Genomic DNA, 12,894 nt, shown 5'->3' with positions numbered 1-12,894 from the left:
AAAAAGATGAAAATCCAGCAAAAAAAGATAATCCAGCACAAAAGTGACAAAAATCCAGCAAAAAAAGACAAAAATTCAGCAAAAAAGTGACAAAAGAGCAGCAAAAAAGTAATAAAAAGTGACAAAAACACACAAGGGAAATAAAGAGTGACGACAATGGCATAGAGGAGAGAATGGATTTGGTTTTGGCGGGTGGTAAGAGGTTAAAAGTACGTACAGGTAGTTTGTCCATGTGGTGCTGCCGTACGGCGCTGTCCAAGATGGCGGACTCTCCGTGACGCGGATCCGGCAGCGGCAGGCGATGGAGCGCTCTGTGTGAACCTGTCTAACGCGGCGTCTCTCTCTCTGTGTCATGTGACTTCCTGTGTGTGCGTGTGCTTCCTGTGGGGCAGATAAATGGCTCGTTTAAGCTGGGAGCTGCTCGAGTGCTGTCCGGGTGGCAGATGCAGTGCCTAGTGCCCGGGCTGCAGGACAACAACAACATGAACGGCGGCGCGTCCGAGCAGGCCGACATCCTGCCCCCCAACTGCATGGTCAAGGACCGATGGAAAGTGGTGAGTCCCCGCGCTCGCCAACGCACGGCGGCTGCCCTCGCCGTCCCGGGAACACGAGCCGCCCGGGAGCTCCGTACGCGGGCATCCGATAGTCGCCTGGAAACACAATACCTGTAAATACAGAAGAAAAACATAAACACTCTGGCTGTATCCGAATGTCCACACTATTCCCTAATCCCTCATTCAATACATGGGCCCGCAATATATAGTCACTATATAGTCACTGATTCTCTTGGCGATTCGGACACAAGACACTACTACATTTTCTCCAGTTTGGCTTTACCCCAGCCCAAAAGCTTCTGGAAAAAAGCTGTGAAAATAGCAACAAAACTGAGACGAAAACAATGATGAAAATTGGACAAAAAAGTGAGAAAACATTGAAAAATGGACGAAAAAATGACAAAAATGAGTTGACTACCCTTAAATTAAAACTATCATCACAAAAAAAGGAAGAAAAAAAAAAATCACTCCAGCATTAGCTCACAGACGTGCCGAGAGTCGGTCAGAGCCCGGTGTCTGAAGCGCCAGCAGTTGAGTGACGACATCTGCTAAAAGTCGCTAAACTCCGGGAATAAAGTATTTCTGTGATAAAAACCAAACTCAGAGAATATTTATGGATAAATACGAGTCAGATACGCTTTTACTTCACATGGATTTTACATGAATGGCTTGGATTATTCGAGAGGAAGCTGTCGGTCATTTAACAGCTCCAGCTAAAGGTTAGCAGCTAACGTTAGCATCTTTTCACCATAGCCGTTTATATTTAGGTCGTTCATTCAACACACGACTGAAACAGCTGATTTACTTCAGTCGTGTTTAGTTCAAAGACCTGTCTCTATCAGGCTCTTCTCCCACTCTCGCAATGCATTGTGGTCTATATTGACCCGTTTAGTGACCATCGATGCTCACAACTTGTCGAGATGCATTGTGGGAAATTTCGAGTGCACTACTTTTTTCTCTCTGGACATTCGGACACACCTACAACATGTGACCACTATATAGTCACTATATAGTGACTATATAGTGACTATATAGTGACTATATAGTGAATATTGTGGACATTCGGATACAGCCTCTGTGCACGGAATGTTTCACATGATGCTAACTTCCTGTAGGCTAACGGCTGTTTCCTGTCCTGGTTTATTCTTATGAAGAGTTAGCAATGCTGACAGATGAATAACTGAAAGTGTTTTAGCCTTGAAGCTAAAGGCCAATGCTAATTTAACATTACAGATGCACCAATCCAGATTTTTTGCTTCTGATACCGATACTAGGGTTTGAGTATCTACCGATATCCGATATTTACCCATACCAAGAAACTTCCTTAAAAGTATCGTTCTCTGAGCGATTGAACTGACTCTTTTCTCCATTTTAAGATCAATAAAGACATATTTCCTTGTCATGATGCTACTGATCAATTATCAATTATAACTCTTGGATGAACATTAAACAAGGATGACTTTTCTGCACTAAACGTCCTTGAGTAAATGACTTTAGGTCACATTAATAAACAACTCTCATGAAGTGTCTGACCATTACAAACATGTCTGATCAGTTATTTCTTTAACTAAAATACCAACACTTGGCTTCAGCAGTGGCTCTTTTATTTTATTAGACTACTTTAAGTATTTCTATTTGATTATCTGACCCAACCTTAGTTAGTTTTCATTAGCATTAGCTCCCACTAGCTTTAGCATACTGATGCTAACTGCGACATTATGCGTTTAAAATACATTCACGGAGGTTAAAACTAACTCAGCGATTGGATTCCTCAGATTCTCTCCTTCAAAATGACTTAGATTTAAGTGGTAAAAGTTGTGTTTTTAAAGCGGTGAGAGCCAAAACTCGGATATTTGTAACCGCTACCCGATATCGTATTTTTTACCAGTGTCAGCTCCGATATCCAATACCAGAACCGGATCGGTGCATCCCCAATTTACACATGGTAAAATGGCACCATATTTTTATGAGACACTCGGCTTCACTTGAAATGAAGATGGACATGTCCTGCAAAATGGACTTTACTGATGTTTAAACCATGTGTTGACGTTTCCTGGAGTCATATTTCACAACATTCACGTAGTTTTAAGTAAATCCTCGAACAAAGCGGTTAAATTTAGCCGTTTCATTATCGACTCTGAGCTCGAACTGTTTATCACGCACTGCTGGAGAAAGTTTTTAAAGAAAAATATTCCTATAGCTGCCAGCAGGCGGAGCCCCAGTCAAGATCTTTCATCATTAGCATTACTTCTTACAGAGACATATTTTCAAATTATAAAACATAAAATATCAAAGCTGAGACTCCAAAATAAGGCTTGAAATCTCTTTTTAAGCTCCTGATGTGCTCCATACACTTTCCTGATTTACGTTCAAATGTGGACAGGAAGTCGTCTTTACCGGGCACTGGCCAACAGGAAGTTAGCCAAAAACCTTTCATGCACAGACCCCGTTGTTTCAAACTTGTCTTCTAATTCTAACTTTGATTATGTTTAGAGTTGTTGATATTTATGGATTCATGAGTAAACAATAGGTAAAAAGTAAACGTCGACGACAATCGGTCAAAAATATTTCCACATAGCCATTGTGGAGACAAGTCATGTGACGCCGACATTAGCCTATCAACACACACAAGTGATACAGCGTAACATAATTAGTGTGTGTTGATAGGCTGGATGTAGAAATATTTTAACCGATGCCAGTGATATCAACAGTGTAACAGTTACCATCGTCCTCGAACGCCATTAAAACGAAACAAGCCCACGGTTTGTTGATATCTAAAGAGAGAGGTTGTCCTGACTCTGCTGTGGCCCTCAGCTGAAGAAGATCGGTGGCGGAGGATTCGGGGAGATCTACGAGGCGCTGGACCTTCTGACCAGAGAGAACGTGGCTCTGAAGGTGGAGTCGGCGCAGCAGCCCAAGCAGGTGCTCAAGATGGAGGTGGCCGTCCTCAAGAAGCTGCAAGGTCAGTGTGTCCTCCATTTTCTCTGTGTTTATCCAACACAGCCTGTGGGGCTTCAAAGCTTAAATCTTGAACATTGAGTTTGGTCACGGTTCCTCAAAAGGTTGGCAAGAATCCAAAACATGGTAGAAGAAAGTATTTGGCAACTGGCAAGGCTGGTTCAGATTTATTGGAGCCGATGTAGTTACCTGATCCAGACAGAGGAGGCGCTGGTTCAGGAGGAGCTGGTCCTGCTGCCCTTCAGATGCTCCGTAAATGTGTGACCCAGAAATCCACAGACCTGCGGGATCTGCGTAGTGAGGTCATTGGGTCATAGGCCTTAAAGGATCTGTATCTGCTATTTTAGCCGTCCCAAAGTGAAGTATAGGCATGTATATGATATAGTGTGCCTCTACCACTATGGAGCACTCATATTTGTGATAAATACAAGTAGATTCAGTTAAGTCCGCCCCCTCTCTCCGCTCATACAAGTTTTGCAGTAGTCTAAATATAAATACACAGCAAAAACTGAAGTTACTGCACAATACAGTTATAAGGAGTTGACATCTGCAGTACAGCTTCATAAATAACACACACGCTAACGGCGCGGTGGCACAGCGGTTAGCGCTCGTGCTTCACAGCTAGAAGGTCCGGGTTCGACTCCCACCTGGACGGGGCCTTTCTGTGTGGAGCTTGTTCTCCCCGTGTCTGTGTAGGCTTCCTCCGGGTACTCCGGTTTCCCCTACTACTAAAAACATGTACAATAGGCCGGGATGAATGTGAGGCTACAATCCGGTGTGGCTTGTTTACATGCATGAGGCCCATGTATGTTCATTAACATGCACAGTCCCGACCAAATAAACCAAAAAATAAAAAACAAAAGAATAAAAAATCACACACATGCTAACGCGCTATCACACACGCTAACACACACGCTAACGCACACGCTGACGCACACGCTGACGCACACGCTAACACGTGTTTGGATTGACTCACCGCTCTGGTCCATCAGGTTATTGGGACTCGCATTGGTTATGAAAGTGAATCCACTTTGATTCTGGTGAAGGTTCACAAACATCCATCAGAGAAGTCACAGAAAAACACTGTTTTGGTGAAAGTCGCCGAATCCCAGAGAAAAAAACAACTTGTGGCGGGTGGCCTCTTCTTTAGGAAGGATGAATAAAGTCCTCGTAGCCAAACGTGCTTTTCTCTGTGACATTATCGTTAGGTCAGAATAAAGACCAGGCGTGTCCAGAGTAGGTTAGAAAGAGCTCCTTCTTCACACATGACGTCTGTTCAGACGCTCAGGGGTGCGTTCGTTTTGTCCACAGGGGCAGAGCGGACCTGGAATCGCCTCAGGCACTTCCTGTATTTCTTTCTTACAACAGAAATAATGAAAACACTTTTTTACAAATTAAAGTCAGGCCGTAAGTACAGAATTAAGACATTACGTTACAGACGTTGAGCACTTCTGCTCCGCTCTGACGACACAACGGAGCAACTCAGTGGTTCACCAGCAGAGGGCGGAGCAGCTGCTCAGAGACATGCGTGAATGAAACAGGAAACAGCATAACAACATGGCTAAAAGTCGATTTTGCAGATATAGGACCTTTAAGACTAGAGTGACAGTTTCACTCTGCACAAACCTGTGGTGTGTTTTCCCACAGCCTCAGAGCCTCAGAGCTTCTGGAGAGTTCTGAGAGTTCAGTAAAGTCATGTTCAGACTCCTGATGAGCCGGATGTGACTAACAGCTGCAGAGCCTGTAAACACTGTCCTTAAAGGGAACAGAACCGCCGCTCTGCTCCGTGGTGTTTCTGACGGCGCCGCGAGCTGAAACGACCCGTGACCGTTACGCAACAACTGCCCGCATCACGTGACCAGCGCCGAGCCGCGTGATTGGCCCGTCATGAGTCACAGCGTTTATTATTACGCATCACAGACTCCCACTGCTGCAGGAGCTCCGGGAGAGACGGAGCAATCCTAGTTCTTCACGTCATGCTCTGCTCTGTGGTTTTGTAGTTTCGCTGTGAGTTGTAGAGACGTGTTGTGATCGTTACACAGCAAACCTTTTTCTCTTTCATTTCCCCAGAGAACATTCCCCCAGTCGCCCTCTCCAAACATCACTATTACAGTGGATACAAGCATTCAGAACAATCATTATGAAAACACCACTGGTTAAAGGTTTAAGTCCTTTTGTATTCATGGCTTAGATGGAAAACAGGGGCATCGTCACTGTCAAAGGAGGTGAAGGTTCTTCAGTCCTCGTCTGTACTCTGCAGTTGATAATGTGTTTGTGTTAGTGCTGTCAATCGACTCATTCTGTTAATAGCGATTAATTGCTCTATTGAAATTCCATTAACTGCACATCATGTTTTATATAATATAACTACATTCATTATTAACCCCTTAACTCCCACCTGAACCCAGCACATTTTCTCCAGTTTGGCTTTACCCCAATCCAAAAGCTTCTGGAAAAAAGGTGTGAAAATAGCGACAAAACTGAGACGAAAACAATGATGGAAATGTGACGAAAAAGTGAGAAAACATTAATGAAAAAGTGGCAAAAATGTCACAAAAATGTCACAAGGAATTGACTAAAAATTGTCAAAATGTGACCAAAAAATGATACAAATTTGATAAAAAATTGACGAAAAAATGACAAAAATGTGACACAAAAATTACAAAAAATTGACAAAAAATTACAAAAAATTGACAAAAAATGTGACAAAAAATGATGAAAAAATGTGACAAAAAATGACAAAATGTGATAAACAATTGACAAAAATGTGACAAAAAATGACAAAAATGTGATAAAAAATGACAAAAATGTGATAAAAAAAATGACAAAAAAAGACAAAGAAGTTACAAAAATGAGTTGAATATCCAACAAAAAATGATGGAAAAAAAATCTGATGACGTGAGGAAAAAGATCCTCTCGGTTCAGGCGGGAGTTAAGAGGTTAAGACTTGGCCGACATAAAACATTTCATTTACAAAATCACAGTGTCATGATTCTATGGGAAAAGTCCACAGTTTTTAACAGGAATCTCCCGCCAGCAGCTCTCGCTCAACATTAGTCACATTTAGAGACTTTTTCATCTTCTTTGTTGAACATTTTGAACAGAATCTGCAAAAACCTTTTGGTTGATACAGTAGGGCAGGGGTAGGCAACGTCAGGCCCGGGGGCCAAATCCGGCCCTCCAGCACAGAACCTCTGGCCCTCAAGATGATTTTGAGCAACATTATTACACAAATCAGAGAGTACTTAACATTATTAGAGTTAAATGGTAGAAATACTGTCAGTTCACCAAATGAGGTCATATATTATGTACAACACTGGAATTTGAAGGAAGTGCACTGGAGAAAGTGTTTTAACGAAGAAATGACATAAATCTACTTGAATGAACAGATTAAATCTAAAGTTTGAGTAGATTTCTAGTAGTAGTTATTCTCTTATTTCAGATAATTTTGTGTCATTTCATGTGAAAAACCGTTATTTGTCTGATTTCAAGTTTTATTCTTGTTCCATCAGCGCTGTAGCATTTGTATCTTGGATCAGTTCAAACCGACTGAAATTCTTTTTGCATTGCTCTTTTTATTTGAATATAATTATCACACTCCAAACGTACATGGCCTACCTAGTTTGTAGTTTAAGCGCAGAAGTGCACAAATGTATTTGAGCAATTTTACATTCATCTTATCTTCCAAACTTCATACAGTGTGGATGCTCAAAATGGAGTCGGCTGAAGCCATGAGCTCATAAGTGCCGACCCCATGTTCAGTTCAATAACATTTACAAAACATGATCAGTTATTAGGTCTGGATCACATTGACTTTTGATGCAAGTCCTTCCTGAGCTAAACAGATACAGATTTGTAACGATACAATCATCAGTTTTAAGCTTCACACCAAATCTTCCATGAAGAGCATTTACACAAAACACAGCAGCTTTTTACAGTTGCACATTTTGTAGAATGGACCAAAATAAGTGTAGGACGAAGAATTCAACACAGAAGAACTTTAATTCAAGCAATTTTAAGTCATTTATCTCAGGATTGTCATTTTTCCAGTGTTGTGTTTACTTTGGGCTGATAATCAGCGGCTTCGGCCCTCAGTCTGTTTACAATGAAGAAAATCAGCCCTTCCACAAGAAAACGTGCCTCCCCTGCAGTCGGGTATAAGGACAGAGTTAAAGTAATGTTGGTTGAAACAGCGTCATTAGTAGCTCTGTTTTATTATATGTAGTTAATATCAGCTCATGTGTGGCTCAGATACAGGAGTGTGTTTGGTGAAAACATATGATGCCATTAATTGTGATTAATTTAATTCATTGCGATTCATTATTTTTTAGATTAATCGTGAGCTAAAGTTTTATGACAACCCTCGTTTTTATATAATAATGTTGCAGCGAAGAACCATCCACATGTTTTTACTGTATATTTATACAATCAGTTTCCAAGATTTGTACATAGTCTTTTACTTTTAATGTATTTATTCATCATCATGCTGCCAATTATAAAAGGTTTGTTGTTTGTGGATAAACATACTATTGCGGCTCTTTCACTGAAAGTAATGTTGTTCTTGAATTAAGTGCTTTTGTCCTTGATTTGAGAGTCTAGTTTTAAGAAATCTGTCCATGGGGCCAGATATTTACAGTTACATTAAGAAAAAATAAATCACTGCCCTCAGAGATGAAAAAATCTCAATCTACTTGAAATAAAACTGCTGGTGTTTTATCTTAATTTAGGTTTCAAAGTGGCTGTTCCGATGTTAGGGCTGCAGACCACATGGTTATAAGTAATAATCTTAGTTTTATTCCAGTGAAGCAGCAACGTAATGAAGTTATTTATGTGTTTACAGGAAAAAACCACGTGTGTAAATTCATCGGCTGCGGCAGAAACGACAAGTTCAACTACGTGGTGATGCAGCTGCAGGTGAGAGTTAACGCAATTCATTTTCATACGGGGCCACATGAGAAGCACCAACAATAACTCAGACTTATATCGGGATATAAGTATAATATATGGGGAGTGAATCGCCCGGTCCATAAACAAAAGCTCCAAAAATTAAAAATAAAAGATTTTTATTGGGAAAATACATTGAGGACTTTTTTTTTTCCATTAATGAATAATAAGTAAGGATTAAACAACTCAGAGCCGTGCATTAGACGGTTCTAACGCCCGACACAGTGTTGTTCCTCCTGCATTATAACGTCTAACGCGGCTCCTCGTTGTTTAATCCGCTTATACCAGGGTCCCACAAACCTAACATTTATAATAAATGTTTTTTCATTGACTAAACTCACTAAACATGCCAGACTACGGGACTATTTTATGTGGGTTATTAGCCGGTCACTGAAGGCTGGTCTCAGAGCGAGTCATTCTCCGCAGCTATTACGAGGATCTCAGTCAGGCTCAACGACACAACATCAGCACAGAATCACAACACAACAGGACTAACCCGGAAACACTTTTCCCTGGAAGTAAACACCGATATGCGGCACTCGTGGGCAGGAGTTATTTACCTTTTACGCTGTTTAACCTGAAGCTAAAGCTAGCTAGCTCAACCAGCTCAACTGTTTATGGAAACAGCTGCGGTGGAGTCGCTCACACCTGGGCCCCCCCAACTCAAACTTTTATGTTTGACTTTACTAATCCAGACAAAGATGCTTCAATGCAGGATCATTTCATGTACGCCTGAAAATGATGAATAGCCTTAACCGTTTCCAATAGAAATGTAAAGCTCATATTTTATTAACAGTAGCTAACCTAGCTGCTCACTCTCCTCTACAAACATTTAGCAAACACTAAATCCATCTCATACGTTCCTGTCAGTCACTAATTACGCCTTTATCTGATTCAGCTGTGTCATGCGTTGCTATGGCGACGCCCACGGCGGAGTGATATCCCAGTGATTTAACTACCGGACTACGTGTGCGGTAATACCAAAATAATGCACCAGCCAATCAGAATCTAGTATTCACACAGACCATGGGATTATGAGCTTGACAAGACTGTAGCCTCATAACAACGGCTCACACTTATTGCACTTTACAAGCCTGTGTCACAAGTCTCTGCTACATTGTAGCCAATATTCATTAAGCTACCATTGTAGCCACAGCTGCCCAGGGACAGACTGTCCATTTCCCTCTTGCAAGTTGTTTATATCCTGATTTATTATTATGTCAGTGCCCTCTGCTGGACACCTGTGGAATTCTTTCCTTTTAGTCTTATTTAATAAGGCGAGACACTTTAGGTGAAAGTATTGATTTTTCACGCAGTGGTGGAAGTGGAGATTTGTATCTATTTTCCTCCCTTTACATCTTAGTTTTCATGTCAGATATAAAAATGATGATGTTTATTTTATGATGTTTTGTCTGCGAGGTGGGGGCGACCCGGAAGTAGAAAGGCCGTCTTTCCCGCGGGTTTTCATTCATAAATATTGACAGATTTGACATCCACGTGTCCTGCTAAGGGGCCCCGTGATGACGCTTTCACCCAAATATGGTATTTTTCCTCCTGTGAGACGCTGGAGCGGAAAAGTCGGAAAACGGGCCGAGCATGCGCACTCGCTACAAAACTTCAGGGCTGGTTTTCTCTGAATGAGAGAAGCCGCACTCGGGCAGAGCCTGAGCCCTTATAGAAGCTCCCACAGACTCCAAACTTTACAGGCTGAGACACAAGATTCTGAAGGTTTTTTCAGAGGGATTTTTTAATATCTAATTCCTAGCCTGATTTATTCAGCTTTGAAACCAAAAAAACAGGCGGAATTTGAGTTTTTACAGATTTTTTCACTGATGATTAGTTGATTTGTGAAAACATAAAATGACAGAAAAAATGCAACACATTTTTTTCTCATATTTATATCTGTGATGTTCAGCAAAAGCTTCAAATTGATATCTCTACATTTATTTTTTTCCCCTATTCACCTGCAGTGTCTGGCCTTAAGCTGCCCCCTAGTGGCTGGAGTGAGCAATCTGGTATTTAAAAAAAAAATCATAACTCCGCACAGGAATGGGCTACAGACTTACTTTTTTTTAAAAATACTTATGAATTTATGCTCTACAAGTTGAGGGCCGGACTGAATCATCTCTGGTTTAACTGGTCTGTGATGAAGATCCTGAGGGTGACGAGCTTCATTTATTATCTCACTGTTTAAACACTGCAGCTGTTTCTGATGTTTTCCGTGTATATTTGTATGACCATATTTGGATTACAGCGTCATCTCAGTCTCAGCCTTTCCTGCTACACGTGGATACCAAACATGTCAGTGTTTGTGAATGGATATACGTGGGGAACTCTGACTGGGTCCGAAACCATGAAGTTAACGCCTCTATGTCCTAACCCCTGACCCTTGACCTTTCATGGGGTCAACTGTTAGATCTCTATGCAGTTGGTGAACTTTTAGTGACATCACCGACGGCTGCTGTTCTTCTTCTTTAACCCCTTAACTCCCACATGAACCGAGCACATTTTGTCGAGTTTGGCTTTACCCCAGTCCAAAAGCTTCTGGAAAAAAGCTGTGAAAATAGAGACAGAACTGAGACAAAAACAATGAAGGAAACGTGACAAAAAACTGAGAAAACATTGACAAAAAAGTGACAAAAATGTGACAAAAAATTGACCCAAAAATGACAAAAATGTCACAAAAAATTACAGAAATGTGACAAAATTTGACAAAAAAATTACAAAAATGTGACCAAAAAACGATAAAAAATTGATAAAAAAATATTTGTATGACCATGTTTGGATATCAGCGTCATCTCAGTCTCAGCCTTTCCTGCTACACGTGGATACCAAGCATGTCAGTATTTGTGAATGAGTAAGCGTGGGGAACAACAGGGAGCGGAGTCACTTCCTGGATAGATCTCCGTGTCCTGACGTGTTTTGTTTTGTGTTCAGGGGCGTAACCTGGCCGACCTGCGGCGCTCTCAGCCCCGCGGCACCTTCACCATGAGCACCACGCTGCGGCTCGGAAAACAGATCCTGGAGTCCATCGAGGCCATTCACTCGGTGGGCTTCCTGCACCGAGACATCAAACCGGTCAGTGCTGCCGACACTCACGGGACCGGGGCGGGGGCGGGGCTGGGGCGGAGCTGGGACAGAGCAGGGACGGAGCTGGGACAGAGTTTAGACGGAGCTGGGACTGACCTGGGACAGAGCTGGGACAGACCTGGGACAGACCTGTCACAGACCTGGGACAGACCTGTCACAGACCTGGGACAGACCTGTCACAGACCTGGGACAGACCTGTCACAGACCTGGGTCAGACCTGTCACAGACCTGGTCAGACATGGGACAGACCTGGGTCAGACCTGGGAGAAACTGGTTAAACTAACTGAACCTCGTGTTTTGTCTCCAGTCGAACTTCGCGATGGGACGCCTGCCCTCCACCTACAGGAAGTGCTACATGCTGGACTTCGGCCTGGCGCGGCAGTACACCAACACCACGGGGGAGGTCCGGCCGGTGAGTCTGCGCTGCCCCGGGACGTCAGCGCTCTTTAGTTCTTCAGTGTTCCCTTTTGTTTAGGTCCATTCTTTTCTGTCAATAGTAAAATAACAATGTCTGAACAATGATTCTGCAGAACAAGCCTTCCTCATGTGGCCCCGCCCCTTTTCACCACGTAGCTCCAGAGAGTTTAGAGAAAATCAAAAACATCCATGTATTTCTGTGAAAAAGACGACGATACAGTGTAATATTTATGGATAAATATTAGTTAGAAACGTTTTATTACACAACGATTTTACATGAATGAAGAAGGTTTGGATTATTGCCCTTTTGCCTGAGGGGGGCGCCATTGATCAATTAACAGCTCAAGTTACAGGTCAGGATTTAGATTCAAGCGGTTTATTCATAACATATACATATCATATCCTGACCCTTAACCTTTCATGGGGTCGACTGTTAGATCTATGCAGTTAGTGAACTTTTGCTTCAGCAGCATTTGTCCAATTGGACCGTCCTTACCCAGGGGAAGTGACATCACCAACAGCTGCTGTTCTTCTTCTTTAAGGTTATTGGCAGACTGCAGGCAAACAAAAGCTGCCACCGACTGTATAGTGTCCAAATGAAGACATTGAAGGAGAAAAATGAGAATCCACATTTCCCTTTAGTCTTATTTTATCTCAACAGCTGTTTCTTAAAGCTACAGTAGCAAATGATCCATGTGGATTAAGTTTCTACAAAATGAGAACAAAAGCACACAAAAAATTGTCTTCATTTAATCCGTTTCCTGAGTTTCCTCTTTAACACTGACATGTGACTGAGCTGTGAGGACGACAACATGAATTTATCACTTTCATAAAGTTTGGCTTGTGCAGAATCTTTATTTTAAATTATTATTTTATTATAAAATGTGCACCTGTCAATCAACAGTGGTTGCGCATGAATCACTCCAGGGTG

At 42.0% G+C, this 12,894-nt stretch overlaps 1 protein-coding gene across 1 annotated transcript in view; it reads left to right on the top strand.

Annotated features, from left to right (window-relative positions):
• ttbk1a (tau tubulin kinase 1a) overlaps positions 1-12,894 on the top strand; it is an 86,532-nt gene that overhangs the window by 20,498 nt on the left and 53,140 nt on the right. The window contains exons 2-6 of the mRNA XM_079554127.1: positions 393-554; positions 3,369-3,516; positions 8,353-8,426; positions 11,394-11,534; positions 11,854-11,958. Of these exons, the coding sequence (XP_079410253.1) occupies positions 444-554; positions 3,369-3,516; positions 8,353-8,426; positions 11,394-11,534; positions 11,854-11,958 (579 nt within the window). The 5' untranslated portion in view covers positions 393-443. The remainder of the gene's footprint in view (positions 1-392; positions 555-3,368; positions 3,517-8,352; positions 8,427-11,393; positions 11,535-11,853; positions 11,959-12,894) is intronic.

This window comes from Gobius niger (genome assembly GCF_951799975.1).
Source record: "Gobius niger genome assembly, chromosome: 3".
Taxonomy (NCBI): Eukaryota; Metazoa; Chordata; class Actinopteri; order Gobiiformes; family Gobiidae; genus Gobius; species Gobius niger.
This window is presented reverse-complemented; position numbering and strand designations above follow the sequence as displayed.